General features: G+C 47.0%; 2 protein-coding genes across 3 annotated transcripts in view; both read left to right on the top strand.

The window, feature by feature from the left end:
- NLRC5 (NLR family CARD domain containing 5) overlaps positions 1-9,872 on the top strand; it is a 55,081-nt gene extending 45,209 nt beyond the window's left edge. For both annotated transcript variants that reach the window (XM_083511434.1, XM_083511435.1), the window contains exons 39-49: positions 925-1,008; positions 1,470-1,553; positions 1,961-2,044; positions 2,209-2,292; positions 2,911-2,994; positions 3,249-3,332; positions 3,844-3,930; positions 5,112-5,195; positions 6,518-6,601; positions 8,012-8,095; positions 9,004-9,872. In XM_083511434.1, coding sequence (XP_083367560.1) covers positions 925-1,008; positions 1,470-1,553; positions 1,961-2,044; positions 2,209-2,292; positions 2,911-2,994; positions 3,249-3,332; positions 3,844-3,930; positions 5,112-5,195; positions 6,518-6,601; positions 8,012-8,095; positions 9,004-9,085 — 925 coding nt within the window. In that variant the 3' untranslated portion in view covers positions 9,086-9,872. The remainder of the gene's footprint in view (positions 1-924; positions 1,009-1,469; positions 1,554-1,960; positions 2,045-2,208; positions 2,293-2,910; positions 2,995-3,248; positions 3,333-3,843; positions 3,931-5,111; positions 5,196-6,517; positions 6,602-8,011; positions 8,096-9,003) is intronic.
- Positions 9,873-13,013: 3,141 nt separating this feature from the next.
- CPNE2 (copine 2) overlaps positions 13,014-17,375 on the top strand; it is an 83,310-nt gene continuing 78,948 nt past the window's right edge. Inside the window, exon 1 of the mRNA XM_083511478.1 lies at positions 13,014-13,586. The gene's annotated coding sequence lies outside the window, so the exon portion shown is untranslated. The remainder of the gene's footprint in view (positions 13,587-17,375) is intronic.

Here is a 17,375-nt window from a genome sequence, read left to right as displayed (position 1 = left end):
TGTGGAGTATGTGGGTCGTTTGCCCGATCCAGCAGGCTCGTCTTATATTCTTAATGTTCATGGAGTAAAAGGTCCAGGCATAAACTGGAATAGAAGGCAAGTTCTGGACCTTGAACAAAGACCAGGGTGTAGATTCAGGACCACGGACAGTGGTCCAGCAGGTGAGGCAGAAAATCTCACAGCAGTGCTTTGGAGCAATTTTATAGCCTGGGTAGTCAAGATGGAAGCTCTGCCCTCTGAGTGCTGCACCTGGCCAGTTAAAGAGCCAGTACTCCTTTTCTGCTGCCATTGGATTTTTATTGGCATTGAGGATCCAAGGATCTGACTGACTGTAGCCACAAGAGCTGCTGCCAGAGGGTCCAGAAGCCACCTTAGATGTGGGTCCTTGCAGGACCTGCTGCTCAGGATGCCTAGAGACTCTTGGGCTGGGGCTTTGTTTAGGAGTTTATATTGCAGTCAAGATTTAACTGTGGATATGCTCTGTTTTTGCTGCTGTTGGTATTATGCTTTTGCATTTTTATTAGGAATTATGTGGAGGTTCTTTTATTGTATGCTTATTGAGATGTTTTCATTTCTTGTTTGTGACTTCTTGCATTTTGTTAAGTGTTTGTAATTATGTAAGTTTTTTGAGCATGGTTTGAGTATGAAAAGGTGGCATACAAATAAATAATTTGCATCATTTGTATCAACAGGGACTAGCCACAAAGGCTATGTTCCACCTCCACAGTCGGATGCATTATGCAATATCAGTTGCTGGGAACTTTAGGTGGGCAGAGTTCTGTTACACTTCTGTCCTGCTTGTGGGCCTTGCAGAGGCACCTGGCTGGCCACTGGGAGAACCAGATGCTGGACTAGACGGGCCATTGGGCTGATTCAGGGGGCTGTTCTAATGTTCTGACAATGATATTCTTATTTACCTCTTAGCCTTGGCTCTCTGAATCTCAGCGATGCAGATATCCTCAATCTGACCTCCAGACTCTCAGCAATGCCTCTCCTGAAAAGACTTATGTAAGTATGGCTCTGGGTAGAGGTTCGATGCAACAACAAAAGATATTTATTTTGTTCAGACCTGCCAGTTTCAGCGGCTGGCAATATGCAAGAGAACTTTAATTTGCCCAGGCCAAGGAATCAGGTAGCTTCTTACCTGCAGTTGGAGCGAGGGCTGGGCCAGAATCCATCGTCCAATTTTTCAAAAGTTTTCTTCCCCTGTGAAAGGGGCTTCTGTTTTCTGGCCTCAGTCTTAGGGTGCTTTAGAATTTATTTAGATTAAAAAATAATAATTTTGGAAATCATGGGGTTGGGCTAAGGAATGAACACAGAAGAAATTGATGTGGATAGGACATTGATGTCCATTCCTGCTGTGAAGGCCACTGTTACCCAGCATGAAACAAGTGTTCTGAGAAGCTTCCGCCTTTTGGGACCATTCAGAATAATTGACTCATGTTTCATATTTTATGACTGTTTTCCAGTTTGAATAAAAACCGTCTTGGTGGCGAGTCCTGTTCACACCTTGCACAAGTTTTGAAGAATGCCATTCACATGGAAAAAATTGAGTAAGTTCATGTTTTCCGCTCATGTCTGCCACTTTAACACATCCCCTCCCAACGTCCAGCTTCATTGTCAGAATTAATAACGAAAGGAGAACATGTCTTAATTAATTTTCTCTTTTTTCCCAAAGCAGTGGGTGGCAGAGGGGCACTGGGATTACCTAGGCAGCTGCTAAGAGGCAAGGGGGTGGCAATGGGGCACTGGAGGGGCAAGTGACTATCAGATGTTGAAAAGCAGGTATCCCTAGATCAAGGTACTCAGTTTTGTTGCATTGGTTATACTAAATAGATTTAATTGGGTTTTGAAACAGTGAAATGTTCTCTGAAGCTTGACATACATGAGCCAGAACACAATGTGATGAACACGGCAGATGTTTTCTTTAATCTTATGAGTTGTCGGGTTTCTTTCAAAGTTTGAGCCACAACAAGATTGATGATGCTGGCATAAAAGAAATCGCTATGGCCATTCCAGAAATGCAGAGCTTGAAGCAAATCAAGTGAGTTTCTTGTGTCTGTATCAACCCAGTGAGGGACTACAGATTGTAGTCTGGGTGGAGGAGGAATTCCTGGCCATCTGCCCACCCCACCAAATCCAGCTCTCACAGATTAGCTACAGTTCTGTGATATGAAGCGGCTTCCTCTGTTGTTGTTCCTCTTTCAGCCTCTCTAGCAACAGCATTGGCTCTGCCGGTGGACAGTGTTTCGTGGAGGCTCTGAAGCACAGCGAAAACCTGGAGGTGCTCAAGTAAGCTCAGACCTTCTCCTGGGGATTTTCATCAATTCTCTTTCAAAATAACCAGGTTCCTCAGAAAAGCGTTTCCCCAGGCTGTTCATATGGGGGGCTGGCTGTTGAAGAATCTACGCCCACACCCATGAATATTCTGTGAAATGGTGCGCTCCTTTCTCCTACGAATGCAGCTGGTGCCAGCTCCAGGTTTGTGGGTTGGATTTGGGCAAGGAGCCCTCAGTGGGCTCCCTCCTCCTCCCACCCATCCCCAGCTCATGTGTGCTGTCTTATTCTGGACCCTGAACCCTGAACCCCAGTGATGGTGTGCAGATTAGCCTGCAGGACCAGGAACCGCAATATCAAAATGTTTCCTCGGTCTGATAATCTGATAATCCTCAATTTGATAATCTGATAATGCTGATATTCTTTAATCGGAGTTGGGTGGGGGTTTTTTTTAACACATATGCAACTGTTACTCACGCTACATGGCTATTTTATAGTTCAGTTTCAGTTTTTCAACTTTTAATTTTAATATCATTGTTATCATTGTTCTCTCTGTTTCATATACATTATACAACTATTATTTTTTTGAAAAAAAGTTTTCTCAATAAAGTTTCACATTGCACTTCTTTTCAGACTATCTGGGAACAATATTGGAAATGAGACGCTGGAAAAACTGGCTCCAGTTCTGCCCAACTTGCACTGCCTGAAGGTCCTTCAGTAAGTATCCTGGTTCAGAATGGACAGATCGGTCCAGTTTTCACCTGTGCCAGAGTTTGGGGAGTTTTTTCCTGCCTTCCCTCATTTGGTCTGCTCCATCCAGGATGTTCTCCACACTCATCATTCAGCAAATGTACAACCTGTGAGCCTGTGTACACAAATAGTTGAGCTGTACAAATCGACGTGTGTTCACCCTTTTCACACAAACGCTAGGCAAGGGCCTTCCCCACTTAACCATCCTCTTCTTTCCTCAGCCTGTCATCCTGTGGCTTTGACTCGGAGGGAGTGGTTTGTTTGGCCAGAGTCCTCTTCCATTGTCCACAAATAGAGGAAATCAGGTGAGTGCATCTCATAGGGAAGGAAATGATAACAGGAAGGAAAAACCAGTAACACATGGGCTCTTGACATAGAATCATAGAACTGTAGAATTGGAAGGGATTCCCAAGAATCATCTAGTCCAACCACCCTGCAATGCAGGAATCACAGCTAAAGGATCCCTGACAGATGGCTGTCTAACATCTGTTTAAAAAACTTCCAAAGATGTCCCTTCCAAGGGCGTCCATTCCACTGTCAAACAGCTCTTACCATCACAAAACATTTCCTAATTTTTGGTTGGGATCTCCTTCTTTGTCGTTTGGATCCATTGGTTTGGATCCTGCCCTCCAGAGCAGCAGAAAACAAACTTGCTTTGTCTCCCATGTGACATGTTTTGGAAGTCATCTGCCAGTCAAAAAGCAATTGTGAATGTTATCCTCCAAGTATTATGTTCTTAAAACAAGCGGCATGATTTTAAAATAAAAATAATAAAATAGTTCAATCTGATCACCTTTCATGTTTTTTACCTTGCAGTTTGTCCGAAAACAGCATTGGGCACAAGGGTGCCATGGCACTTGCAGAACACCTGCCACAGCCCTCCTCACAACTCAGGAAGATTGAGTAGGTCCACACCTGTTTTCATTTGGCTTAAATCTAACTAAGCCATCTGCAGTCTGTGTGTGTGTGTGTGTGTGTGTGTGTGTGTGTGTGTGTGTAAGCTTTTTGTATACTATAGTTTTGTGGGTCTTTGGCTGAAAAGCAGCAGAGAAATAAATAGCACCATAGTGAAGGAAGCTGACTTTATATCAGGTTAGGCCATTTATCCATCTAGCCGAGTAGTATATATTCTAAGAAGCCCCTCACCCAAGCATTTTAACTGGAGATCCTGCCAGGGATTGAACCAGAGACCAGGGATTGAACCAGAGTGCCCCATTTCCTGTCCAGGTTTCAAATCCATCTTTAATATGTCCTGTTTTTTCTTTCTTTCTAAATTTTTATTGAAATTTGTTGCCGAGTATACAAAAAATAAAATATAAAAACCAATCAGAACACTCATAGTCCACCAAGCCAAATAAAAATGTAGACTGGGCGTCTCCCCACAAACTCTGGCATTACAACAAAAGGAAGAGAGTTGGACATCATTTTAGAGACTCAAAATAAAAATTAGTAGCACCGTCAAAGTTTAATGTGCTGTTTTTGCCTCGGTGTTTATAGTTTTCAGGCCAGCAACCAACAATGCTTGGGGATTGTATCCAGCCGCATAGATTTCTGAGAGGCAGGTGGATCACAAAGGTTATGAGAGGGCACCATCAAATGTACTTTTCAGTTTGACTCCCCTCAAACGTCTGGTCGTCCCCCCCCCCGCCCCGGTTAACTTTCGTGCTACAGCCAAACTTTGGTCCACCTGCCTTTGAAAGAAGCTGCCCTGTTTATGAATACAAATACACAGTGGAATTTGCTGCCAAGGAGTGTGGTGGAGTCTCCTTCTTTGGAGGTCTTTAAGCAGAGGCTTCACAACCATATGTCAGGAGTGCTCTGACGGTGTTTCCTGCTTGGCAGGGGGTTGGACTCCATGGCCCTTGTGGTCTATTCCAACTCTATGATTCTATGATTCTACAAAGTTGTGTTCAGTGTGAACTGAGGAGCAAAGCTGATCTGTTTTAAAATAATAAGGAAGGGTGGACCCTAAGAGAAGTTTCCTCCTCTCACAAATCTGCTCTTTTGAGCATTTCACCTGGGAAAGCCACAACTCTAAAATTAGTGTGGGAACTGGTTTCCATTTTGCAATGTGTTCTTTCTAGACTGAAGGTCTGCAGCCTCAGTGACTGCACTTCTAAGAGTCTCATCCTTGGTGTCAGCCAGTGCCCCCTCCTGGAAGAGATTATGTGAGTACTAGGGGCTGCTGCCCCTGCTTCCTCCACTTACAAGCCACACCTGCCCTTCAATCCCTTTACCAGCCCTTCCCCCCCCACACACACCTGGCCAAGCCCTTCTCCCTTTGCACCTCACCCTGTTTGCCTATCCCCTCCCAGGTTGTCCCAAGCTCCTCTTCATCCCTTGCAGCTTGCCACAACCCAGTGGCGTAGCGTGGGGGGTGCAGGGGGGGCCGGCCGCACCGGGCGCAACATCTGGGGGTTAGGGTTAGGGGCGCAAATCCACGGGTTAGGGGGCACAAATCCACGGGTTAGGGGGCACAAATTACTTGCCTTGCCCCGGGTGCTGACAACCCACGCTACGCCACTGCCACAACCACCCCCTTTTTAAAATGGTTTTCTGAAGATAATGGTTTTCTGAAGTGCCTCCCCTCTGTTAAATCTCCCTGCAGCCACATTAAAAAGATATTTAGCGTCTCCCCCCTCCCATCGCAGCTCATGTGGGCCATCTGCCACAGTGTCGGTATACTGGTGTTGTTGTGGCCACCTATCTACAACCATGCAAACTGCAGTGTGACAACAGCCTTACCTTTTTATATATATGGAAAGATAAACAGACTTGTGGCTGTGGCTCGTGGTCCAGAGATAATCTGCCCATTGCTGACATGGATGCTCCTTTCCATGTTTAGTAGCATCTAGCTCAGGGGTGAAGAGCCCCAGGCCAGGCCTGAATTAAACCCAAACAGATCCACCTCCAGAGGACTTCACTCACTGCTTCTCTTTGTGCCCCCTAATTGCCTAATTGATATACACCACAAAGAAAACATTTGTTTCACACAGTCTTGCCAAAACAATCAGAGAATTTATTAAACAAATAGGGCCTTGACTAGGGAAGAAAATATTAAGCCGAACGATTAAAATGACATGTTTCAATTTAGAAATGCATCAGAAATTGATAGGAGGCAAGGCAGAGCAGCGGCTCATGCAGAGAGAAACAGGCAGCTACTTCTGTGGGTAGATTATTCTCCTATGCTTTAGGAGTGGTAGAATGATCTGGCCACACCCAATTCAGACACATGGCAGAATGAACCAATTCTAGCAGGAGCTGACTGAAGGAAGGCAAGATCAGAGCAGTGAATCGTGCAGAGAAGCAGCAGGCAACTCTGTGATTTGGTGGACTCACGGAGAGCCTGTGTTTATTTCTCTTGCAGTCTGCTCATGTGCTGCTACAGCATCTTCTATGTCCTTGATCTTCAGGTCACCACTGACTCAAACACCTATTGAATTCATGCCTAGTTGGGTTTTCAGCCGTTAATCATTTTCCTCATCTTTAGCCTGTCCTGGAACAAACTTGGTGATGAAAGTGCTTTGGAGCTGGCCAAGGTTCTCCCTCGGATGGCAAAGTTGAAAGTACTGGAGTGAGTACAAGGAATCATCAACCCAGAGTCCTTCACCAAAAACCAACTAGAGCCTAGCTGAATTTTCTTTTTTTGGGGGGGGGGGTTGATAGTGGGATGAAAATTTAGGAGGGGAGATTTTCCCAGGGCACCTGGTCGACCCGAGTGCTGGACCAGATTTGGCCTGATCCAGCTGCAGGCCTCTTCCTATGGAGGAGGAGGAAAGAGAAAGAGCACCCTTTTGGTCCTGAAAGATGGGGATACGTCTTGAGGTATATACTTTGTATAGGACAATGGCTTGGATGTTTTTCCCCAAGCCAAATTCCTGGAGATGGAGAGATTGAGCATGTGTGTGTATGTATGTATGTGTGGGGTTCTGAGTCGGTGGTACACCCACTTTGACCACACCCACTTTGGTCTCGGCCATCCCAGGAATTGGCCAAGAGTAAGGATGGTTAACCTGTGGCGCCCAGGATGTTGTTGGATTCCAGCTCCCACCATCCCTGACCGCTGGGAGTGCTGGCGGAGTCTAACAATGTCTGGAGAGCTAAAGGTTCCCCATATCTGGCTAAGAAGGGATACAGGCTTCCAAGACAACAATGCCCATTTACACCACAAAGAACTCATAACCCACCTACTTTCAGCAGCCAGAAACACCATAACCAGACACTGGAGAGACCTGTCAGGAGTAAGCATGGACCAATGGTACCAAATAGTATGGGAAACAGCCCTACTAGAAAAATTAACTAATAAACTGAAACTGACATGGGGACAAACAGAAGAAGACGCCTTCACCCTGGTATGGCTCCCCTTTATCACATACACAGCCCAACAGGACAATGACAATAATCCACCAACAGCATACAAATCAATATGGCTAACCTGATCCGAAACACCCACCCACCTCACTCACACACGAAAACAAAGATCACCACAGCCAATCACAAGCAAACAATCACACCCTAGGCCAACCCCAACCTCTCTCACCACCAAAGGAACACAAGTGAACAACACAAGCAATGCTGACACCAAACTCTACATACATTAAACATAATAGAAACACCGCTACCCGACCCCACCCCCATCCATCTTCCCTCTCTCCACCCCCCCTTTCTTTTTTCTTTTTTTTCCCTTCTCCCCCTAATGCCTCAACAAATGAAACGGATTTGTAAAAATGCTACATGGGGGGAAAAACAAAATGAGGCATCACACTTACTTCTGTAAAACAAGAAAATCCTTAATAAAATATTATTTTTTTTTTAAAAAAAGAAGGGATACAGGCATTGGGCCCAGAGGGGTTCTCCATCCCTGCCCTTAAGCGGCACTAAATAATTTCTGACTTTTTTGTTCTGTTCAGGAGAGGCAGCAATCAGTTTCCCATGATACTTAGCCTAGTTATATCTTTGCCTTTCTTTGGCTTTTTTTAAATAGTCTGGACAACAACTACATCACTGCTTGTGGTGCCAGAAGGCTCACAAAGGAACTTGCACAGTGTCGAGGAATCCAGATAATACGGTGAGTCCTCTGCAAAAGTTACATCAGCTTCCTAACCACTAGGAGGTGCCGTATTTATTTATAGTGAGCAAGACTAGTAGGCTCCCTGGGTTAACTGCTTAAAGCTCATGGTTGGATCTGGAGACCCACCTTTCGTCCAAACAGGATTCTTACTAGTGCTAGTATTGTTTTGATTTATTATCCACCTTCACCCTAAGGTGCCAGGGCTGCTGGCGATGATTTATCTAACTGGAAAGCTGCTGGAAATTGGAGAAGTGTCCAACTTTTTATTAAGTAACGTTTTTATTTAACAGGATTTATCTATGTGTGGGTGTGGGTTAAACCACAGAGCCTAGGGCTTGCCGATCAGAAGGTCAGCGGTTTGAATCCCCATGATGGGGTGAGCTCCTGTTGCTCGGCCCCTGCTCCTGCCAACCTAGCAGTTCGAAAGCACGTCAAAGTGCAAGTAGATAAATAGGTACCGCTCCGGCAGGAAGGTAAACGGCATTTCCGTGCACTGCTCTAGTTCGCCAGAAGCGGCTTAGTCATGCTGGCCATATGACCTGGAAGCTGTACGCCGGCTCCCTCGGCCAATAAAGTGAGATGAGCACCGCAACCCCAGAGTCGTCCACAACTGGACCTAATGGTCAGGGGTCCCTTTACCTTTACTATCTACGTGTTATGGAGAGAAAGACCGCTAAGCAGTTTACAACACTAAAATATTTGTTAAAAATACAAATAAAAACAAACATTAAAAAACCAACTACATTTTTAAAAAATTAAGTGGAAATGCTAAAATTACATGTTGGTAGGGCAGCTTGCTGAAACAAAAAAGATTTTATCAGGTGCCAACAGCATTCCAGCAAAGGTGCCTGCCTCCTGTCAATGGGCAGGGAGTTCCATACTTTCTCTCTCTTTGTCTTTTCTAGTCTGTGGCACAATCAGATACCGAGCGATGTTGAACAAAAGCTGAGGAAGGAAGAGCCACGGCTGCATTTTGCCTTCTTTTGATGAACCAGCAGGGAGGGAATCTGACTCCTGCCAGGCATGGTTTTGCTGCTGGCCAAGGAAAAGAAGGAAACTGAGCAGGATTCTGGGCTAGCACATAGGTACTGCAACTTCTAAAGAGAAACAGAAGCTGCATGATCATACTTCATCCTCGTGGCCAGAAATGAGTAGCTGCTGCTTCTTCCTCTGCTTCTTTGGCGACCACTCGTAGCCGAGTAAAGTTGTCTTCCATGAACACGGTATTAACAGTGAGTCTGTAAGTGACTGTGGAAGCCAATTCAGGATCCACACATCCTTCCACAGTGGGGACATAGGTTTCTGGGCGGGAGTTGGTCATGGTGAGGGTTTGCCAAATGTAAGCAACAGCTTACAAAAGAGTAGAAGTCTCACTTAGAGAAGCAGGATCTTTGGCTTGGCCTGATTGATGGGAGCATCTTGCAAGAAATCCCAAAGTTCATCTGTGGCAAGGCTGAGTTTGGGCTATGCTTGTTTGGCACTGAAAATACCACTGTCTTCCATGAAAGTGAATACTGATTAAGAAAAACTGGATCCTGCAACATGTATTGTGGACTCTTGTTTGCTTTTGCTTTATTTATTTCACTGATACTTATTTTGCTTGCGTGGAAGAAAGCGGTGCAGGTGTGGGGACGGGACTGCACCTTCAGCCAGCCTTCTGACTTTGGAGACTTAACCAGGATGAACCCACTTTGATGACTGCTGTCACAAACATAAGGACTAGAAACTTGCAGGGCATTTAAAAAATGAAAATAAAAACAGAGATCGCCAGGAAGCTGGATTCTGTACCTAGTATCACCTTTTACACTTTTCCTGCACATGTGTAGAATTCCACACCTTCTTAGTTTTCAGGATGAATAGGGAAGAAATTCAATTCTCTGCATTTTGCAATGCAGTTCTGCAATCAAGTTGTATGGAAATGAATATGATTAGGGTAAAGTGTGCATGAAAATGCATATATCGGTGACAATGCATTTTTGCTTTGCAAAATTGTGTATATTAGGCAAAATGGTGTTTGAACATGTATGTTAGGGAGAAACTGTTGATGAATTTTCATGAAGACTTTTTTTTAAAAAAATGCAAATGGCTTTAGAAATGTGGAGAACCAAATTTAATATTGGAAAACAGAGATAAACCAGAATGGACAGATATGCCCATCCTTAGTTTTCACATATCACAACCATGACCATTCATTACTGTGGTTCTTCAACCACTTGGCTTGGATACAGTAAAATCTTGGAATGGACACCTTCCTGTTTTAAAGATCTTGCAAGCGGGGTTGATGGTGAGCAGAAATCTACAGATTCCTTCAGTTTCTTGACTGATTAACTCGATATACCCACTAGAGGGCACTGTGTCCTTATGGAAATGCCAGATTTTTTCCAGTTAAAAGGTAGGTGTGGTCTAGAGAAGAAAACCTCAGAACTTAATACTGTACAGTCCCACTCAAAATCAGCCCTGATGCTGGTGTCACTTCTTCTCAGGCAGTGGAGGTTGGAGGGCAGGGGGCACTTCCTGTTTTGCCTCAAGTGGCAAAATAGGACACACCACCCCTGATTCTGGTGGGTTTTAGTTCATTTCCAGCCTATCAGGTTTTGTCTGTAGTGCCTTATCTGATGTAAGCCCACCCACAGCAGGTTACGTAACTACACCTGAAGCTCAGATGCTCTAAAACAGGGGTGGCTAACCTGTGGCTCTCTAGATGTTGTTGGACTCCAACCCACCTGCCCCAGTGGTCAAGGATGGTGGCAGGAGCTCTGGTCCACCAGTGTCTGAAAAGCCACAACTTTCCCACCCTGCTCGAAAACCTTTGACATGTAGGTTTCCTATAGATGCAGCTTGGGATGTTTGAGAAAACCCTAAATTCCCAGCAATGTGATTGAATCCCCATTGCGAAATGCCAACAGCCAATAGGTGTCAGATGTATCCTGTGCCTTCTTTCCTTTTGCCCTTTCTACTGGCTACTGGGCTACAATTCTGTACCAGTTGCTATTCTTAGTCTCCACTTTTGCCCTTTTCCTACACAAGCATCAAACACAGGCTGGATGCTTGGACATTGCCTACAGGCAGGCAAAGAGCACTGTAGGTTCTGGCCTTTTAGCCTCTGTTTTGTTTCTGATTTGCTTAGGCAACTGCTGGAACCACACTTTGCAATACAAAGAGTTGGTGCCTGCCTGGCTACCTCAAGTAGCCACATCTTCTAACAGTGCTCCAAGGACATGGCAGGTGGAAGTATCATCTCTCTCTATCTGTTGAGCTGGGAGCTGGGAAATTACATTACAAACACTTGTTTGCATTTGTGGCTAGGATGGTGCTGCTTCTGTTCAAATGTTTCGTGCCAAGGAAAGTGGTAATCGGCACTAGAATTTTGTGCCACAATTCCCTGCAAGAATTTCCAGATAAGTCTATTGCTTTGAATAGGTTTGGCAGAAAGATAAAGGGGGGAAATGCATCACCCTCTGGAAAGTTTACAAAGATAGGTGCCAGTAGACATCATGAAGTTGTTACAGTAAGTGCCACACTATAACAACAAAAAGAGGTGCCAGTACTGCGTACCCTTGAGTACCCCCTTAAAGAAACTTACTACATTATGTATTATGTGTTTTATGCTGTGAACTGCCCTGTGGGCTCTTGATGAAGCGGGGGGATATAAATTTAATAATTACAAATAATTCACTTGGAACTGAGCTAATGCATTTGCTGAACAAACACAGTCAAACCTCGGTTTTCAAACAGCTCCATTTTCCCTGACACCAAAAACCTGGAAGTAAATGCGCTGGCTTTTGAACCGTTTTTCAGACCCTGAACGTTTGATGCTGCTTCTGCTTGAGTGCAAGAAGCTCTTGCAACCAACTGGAAGCCGTGTCTCGGTTGTTGAACGTTTTGGAAGTCCTGAATGGATTATGTGTGACAACCGTGGTTTGATTGTAGACATTTTTGGTAGGACTCGCTCGCTGCTGTTGTTTGCATCTATCCTGAGAGACAATGGAGTGTGCCTCAGGGTGGGGAGTGAAGTTAAACCGCTGCGTTAACAGCACTGAAGTGATCTCCCTGGGGCACAAGCCTGGGCTGTTTGTATGGAGGTCCTGGGCTGCCCAGACCCCCCTCTGGGATTCTCTGATGTAGTCCAAAAGAAGGCAGCGCAATACGTTTGCCATCAGCTTGGCTACAGGAGTTGCCGGAAGCTGCCATCCAACCGTGTTAGGGACTCCACTCTGGATTTGCGTAGCGTTTACTTCGTAGAATTTTCTTCTCCCAAAGATATCCCGCAAGGCAGCAGAAGTTTAGGATCAGAGTTTTCCTTCTCCTGTCCCTTCCCAGGTTGATGAGCCCCATCTGCCCCTCACTTCTCTCTACAGCATATGCAGAAACAGCCTTCTTGACCCTTGGCCCCACTGTTGGTCTCGTCCACTGGAGCCTGTCTTCGCATGCATAATAAGTCCCTAACTCACCGAGAGTTTGAGACCCTCATCTGGTTTAGCAGTTTCCTGGGATGAAGCCTGAAACTCAATGAACTGAACTGATTGAGCCTGAAACTCAACGAATCTTAAAGGGAGTCAGTGTGCTATTGTGGAAAAAGACCAGGACGAGGGAGAAACCAGGGAAAGAGGTCCTGAGGGCAAGAGCAACTCTCCCTTCCTGTGTTTCCCAGCTACTGGCATTTAGACGCATTCCTCGACAGCCCCCTTCTCCAGGAATTTCTTTAACCCTCTAAGTTGGCGGCCATCGCCGCCTCCTGTGGGAGGGAGTTCCGCTGCTTAACCGCATAGTTAAGCAAGCAGGGGGCTCTGCGCCGAAGCTACGCGGCCTTCTGTACTCGGGAAAAGTCCACGTCTGTTGCGCCATCAGAGGAGACGTCCCGCTCCGCTAGGAAGGAAGCCTCCCCCTGCCGGACTTTCCTTCCGAGTCCCGTTCCAGTCGGGCTCCGGCTGGTGACTACGAGCTTTCCTTGCGCTGCCCCGAGGGGCTGCCTGCCTGGGGCCTTGATCGGCGCAGAAGGGGAGTATCCCGAGCGGCGGAGGGAGGCGGGACGGGCGGCACGAGATTCCGGAGATTTCGGCGCCTCCGCCCCCCGGGAGGGGCCGAGCTCCCGCCCGCCAGCCCGCCCCTTGCTCGCCCGCCCGCTTTCCGGGTGGGCGCCGTCGACGCCGCCGCCTGGTGCACTCGGGGCTGACCGGAGCGCAGCGCCTGCACAGGGCGCCTCCACCTCCTACCGCCGCCGCTGCTCACCGACGGCTCTTTCCCGAGGGCACCTCCGCCCAGGCGAGGCTGGGCGAGGCGGGAGCCCAGCTGGGAGAAGCCGCCGATTCCGCTGTTGCTGCTGGTGGTTGGCGCTCGAAGAAGACAACAGGCAGCGGGCGAGGGAGCGATCTGCCGGGCAGCGGCGCTGCTCTCCGCCGGGAGACTCCGCTGAAGCGCGCTCGGCTCCCTGCGCCGAGGCAAACGGCCGCTTGGGCTCGCCCTGCCCGCGGTGAGGAGCGCCCGAGCGGTGAGTACCAGGCAAGGGACGAGGGGTGCGTGTGGGACTGGGGACCCCCCCCCCCGTGCCATTGCGCCGCGATCCCTTCCCAAGGCTTGGGATTTTGCGCGCGCGCTCTCTCTCCAGCTTGCAGGCTGCCTCTTTTTGCTTCTGGGAGTTCTGTTCACACGTGCCGCCGTACCAGACGCGAGTTTGCCACGGAACGGGCGCTCTTGGAGCCCCATCCCCATTCCATATCTAGCTGACACACGTGTTCGGCGAACACAAGTTTGCCCCCACCTGTTGGTCTCGTGTTTCCAAGGCCAGTGTTTTAAAACACAGCTTATTGGGTTCGTTTATTTTCTGAAGAACGGGCTGCGTGTGCGCCGAGACTCGGGAGCCGCCTGTTTTGGTTCGGGGTGAGCCTGCAATTCTGCGTGCTTTCTGCCTTGGGGGATGCTGAGGGGAATGGCTGAAAAATGGGAGAGAAACGTTGGAGACAACGAAGCAGAACCCTGGAGCAGAGACACGTTGGAGACAAGGAGGCAGGAATCCCCAAAAGGGTGTTTCTGTGTGAGTTCAGAGGGCCTTAAACACAGCCAGCCCACACATCGCTGGGGTCAGGGAGAATGGGCTTCCAGGTTAAAGAGAAGCAAGCAGACTGAGGAGCTGGCATCTGCCATTTTTAAAGTAGGATTTTGGGTGACCCCCCTCCCCTTCTCAAGCACACCTGGTTGGTGGGTTTATTTTTGCAGGGAAGGGGGTGCTCTCTTGGCAGACTGTGGAAGGCTGTGGTGTCTTGGGAAAACGAAAGGCAGGATAGAAACACAATAAATACTTCAAAGAAAAATATTTCAATAATTTGTATGCCACTTAGTTACAGTACTAATTAATTACAGCAGTTAAAAACAGCCTTCTAAAAGCAATTAAAAACTCCCAGAAGCAATTGCCTTCTCTCAAACAGTTTCAGTGTTGCTCCCAAAATGCAGGAGCGCCCTGCAATGTCCCGGATGTGGGGACCACCAGCCCTTAGTATTTTCTTTCTTTCCAGGGTTGAAGCTCAGTCTAACCCAAGACTATGGCTTCAGGTGTTGTTGCTGTACGCCCATCATCCCCAGGCAGGATGGCCTGTTGTTAGGGATGATAGGATTTGGTTCCAACAGTGCATGGAAGACCACAGGTTTGCCCCTTCCCACTTTACGACCTGATGTTGTGGCACCCTGAAGCACCTGTGCACAGTTTGCTCGTTCACACCTGTTCACATCTTTAAGCAGAGGCTTGACAACCATATGTCAGGAGTGCTCTGATGGTGTTTCCTGCTTGGCAGTGGGTTGGACTCGATGGCCCTTGTGGTCTCTTCCAACTCTATGATTCTATGATTCTAACAGGTCTCCAACAGGGTGGAGAGGTGTAAAGCTTCAAATCAGTCTGACCCCATCTAGTTTTCTCTGCATGTTTTGGACTACAACTCCCATCAGTCCCTGTAGCCAGCAGCACCAGTGGTCAGGGATGATGGGAATTGTAGTTCAACGGCACCCAAAGGGCCGCAGGTTCCCCACCTCTAGCCTAACCCAAAAAGGTTGTTGGGCAACCCTAAAATCCACTTTTCCTCCACTTCCCTAGGCCCTCTCACCACAAGAACAATGACAGCTAGCCTTGGGGGCCCACTTCCATTGGGTTTTCAGTGGGCTTTTATTGGCACGGTGTCCTGTCTATGGGATGTAGTCACTGGTGCCACTTGTGATTCCCCCCTTAAAAAAAGATACTCCCCACACCTGTGCCAGCAGGTGGTTGTCAATATTTAGAACTATATCTGCTGTTACCCATTGCTCTTTGGTTTTGTAGTATTGGGGGTTTGAAAACTAACTTTAGAGAGACTTTGCATTGTGGGGTTAAAAAAATTATATAAAGTGGCTTGCATAACGCAAGATAGCTCTTTTAAAATAAGGAATATACAATTCAATGTTCATTGCTTCATTGAGTAACTGCAGTCGACATATAAATGGAAACTAGTGTTAAATCACACATTTCAACCTCCCAATAGCTGCAGTTGTTACTTGCTTGTGTGAAACTGTTCTAATTCATCTCCTTAGAGCACTACTTCATCTTTTCCTTCGCTGGAGGTTTATTATTGAAGGTATTATTATTATTATTATTATTATTCAATGGTACGATAGCAAATATAGCAACTCTGTACGTCTCAAAATGTCCCAATCAGGGAACTTCGCACAGGTTTCTGGTGAACCACAGTGAGAACAGGATGCTGGCTGAGAAGGGACCCCTGTGTCCTGACCCGGCAAGTCTCTTTTTGTAGGTTCTTATGAAGAGCGTATTATATTCCTTTAAAAGGGGGGAAAGATTGGGGTGGCATGGGAGTGTAGAAACAGCATCCACCACAAAGAAAGCAGGGAGAGGAGGTCTACATGAGAGGAGGGGGGAAATATCATTCATTCATATCAACGGCCTCGGTCCTGTATACCTGAAGGAGCGTCACTGCCCCCATCGTTCAGCCTGGACACTGAGATCCAGCACCGAGGGCCTTCTGGCAGTTCCCTCATTGTGAGAAGTGAGGTTACAGGGAACCAGGCAGAGGGCCTTCTCGGTAGTGGCGCCCGCCCAGTGGAACACCCTCCCTTCAGATGTGAAGGAAATAAGCAGCTATCTTCTCTTTAAAAGACATCTGAAAGCAGCCCTGTTTAGGGAAGTTTTAAATATTTAATGCTATACTGATTTTAACACTTGATTGGAAGCCGCCCAGAGTGGCTGGGGAAGCTCAGCCAGATGGGTGGGGTATAAATTATAAATTATTATTATTATTATTATTATTATTATTATTATTATTATTATTAGTGTATACAGATAAATGGTGTTCTGTTTTAGTTAATTAGTTAACTGAATTATTAGGAATAACTTTCTAGCAATAAGAGCTGTTTGACAGTGGAATAGGCTCCCTCCAAAGGTGGTGGACTTTTCTCCATTGGAGGTTTTTCAACAGAGGTTGGGATGCCCCCTCTGTCAGGGATGCTTTAGTTGTGATTCCTGCGTTGCAGGCAGTTGTGCTAGATAATGCTTAGGGACGTTTCCAAATGTACATGGAATGTTTGTCCCACCCTAACTCCTAAAGGGGGACGTGGGTGGCGCTGTGGGTAAACCCTCAGTGCCTAGAACTTGCCGATCGCATGGTCGGCGGTTTGAATCCCCGCGGCGGGGTGAGCTCCCGTCTTTCGGTCCCAGCTCCTGCCCACCTAGCAGTTCGAAAGCACCCCTAAGTGCAAGTAGATAAATAGGTACCGCTTTATAGCGGGAAGGTAAACGGCGTTTCCGTGTACTGCGCTGGTGCTGGCTCGCCAGCTGCAGCTTTGTCACGCTGGCCACGTGACCTGGAAGTGTCTCCGGACAGCGCTGGCCCCCGGCCTCTTAAGTGAGATGGACACACAACCCTAGAGTCGGACACGACTGGCCCGTACGGGCAGGGGTACCTTTACCTTTTACCTTTAACTCCTAAAGGAGCCCAGGGTGGCAAAAAGATGGAATTAAATATAAAATGAAAACAACTTGAAATATTTAAAGCAATGAAAAAAATCTCAAACCATTAAGGGCATCCAAAAACACTTAAGAACAGTCCCATATCCCCATTATCCTCTGGCCGTGCTGGCCTGGGCTGATGGGAATTTTATTCGCAAACACCCAGAGGGCACCAGACTTGGGAAGGCTCTTCTCAGCCAGTAATGTCCAACCTGTGTGCCTTGGAAGAGCTGCCCATGTGCTTTGGTACAGTAGGTGAAACTCCAGTGAACTCCAAAGAGTTCATCCATAAAT

This window comes from Podarcis liolepis, assembly GCF_965112155.1.
Source record: "Podarcis liolepis genome assembly, chromosome: 7".
Taxonomy (NCBI): domain Eukaryota; kingdom Metazoa; phylum Chordata; class Lepidosauria; order Squamata; family Lacertidae; genus Podarcis; species Podarcis liolepis.
The sequence above is the reverse complement of the archived record's forward strand: the minus strand, read 5'-3'. Positions and strand labels throughout refer to the sequence as shown.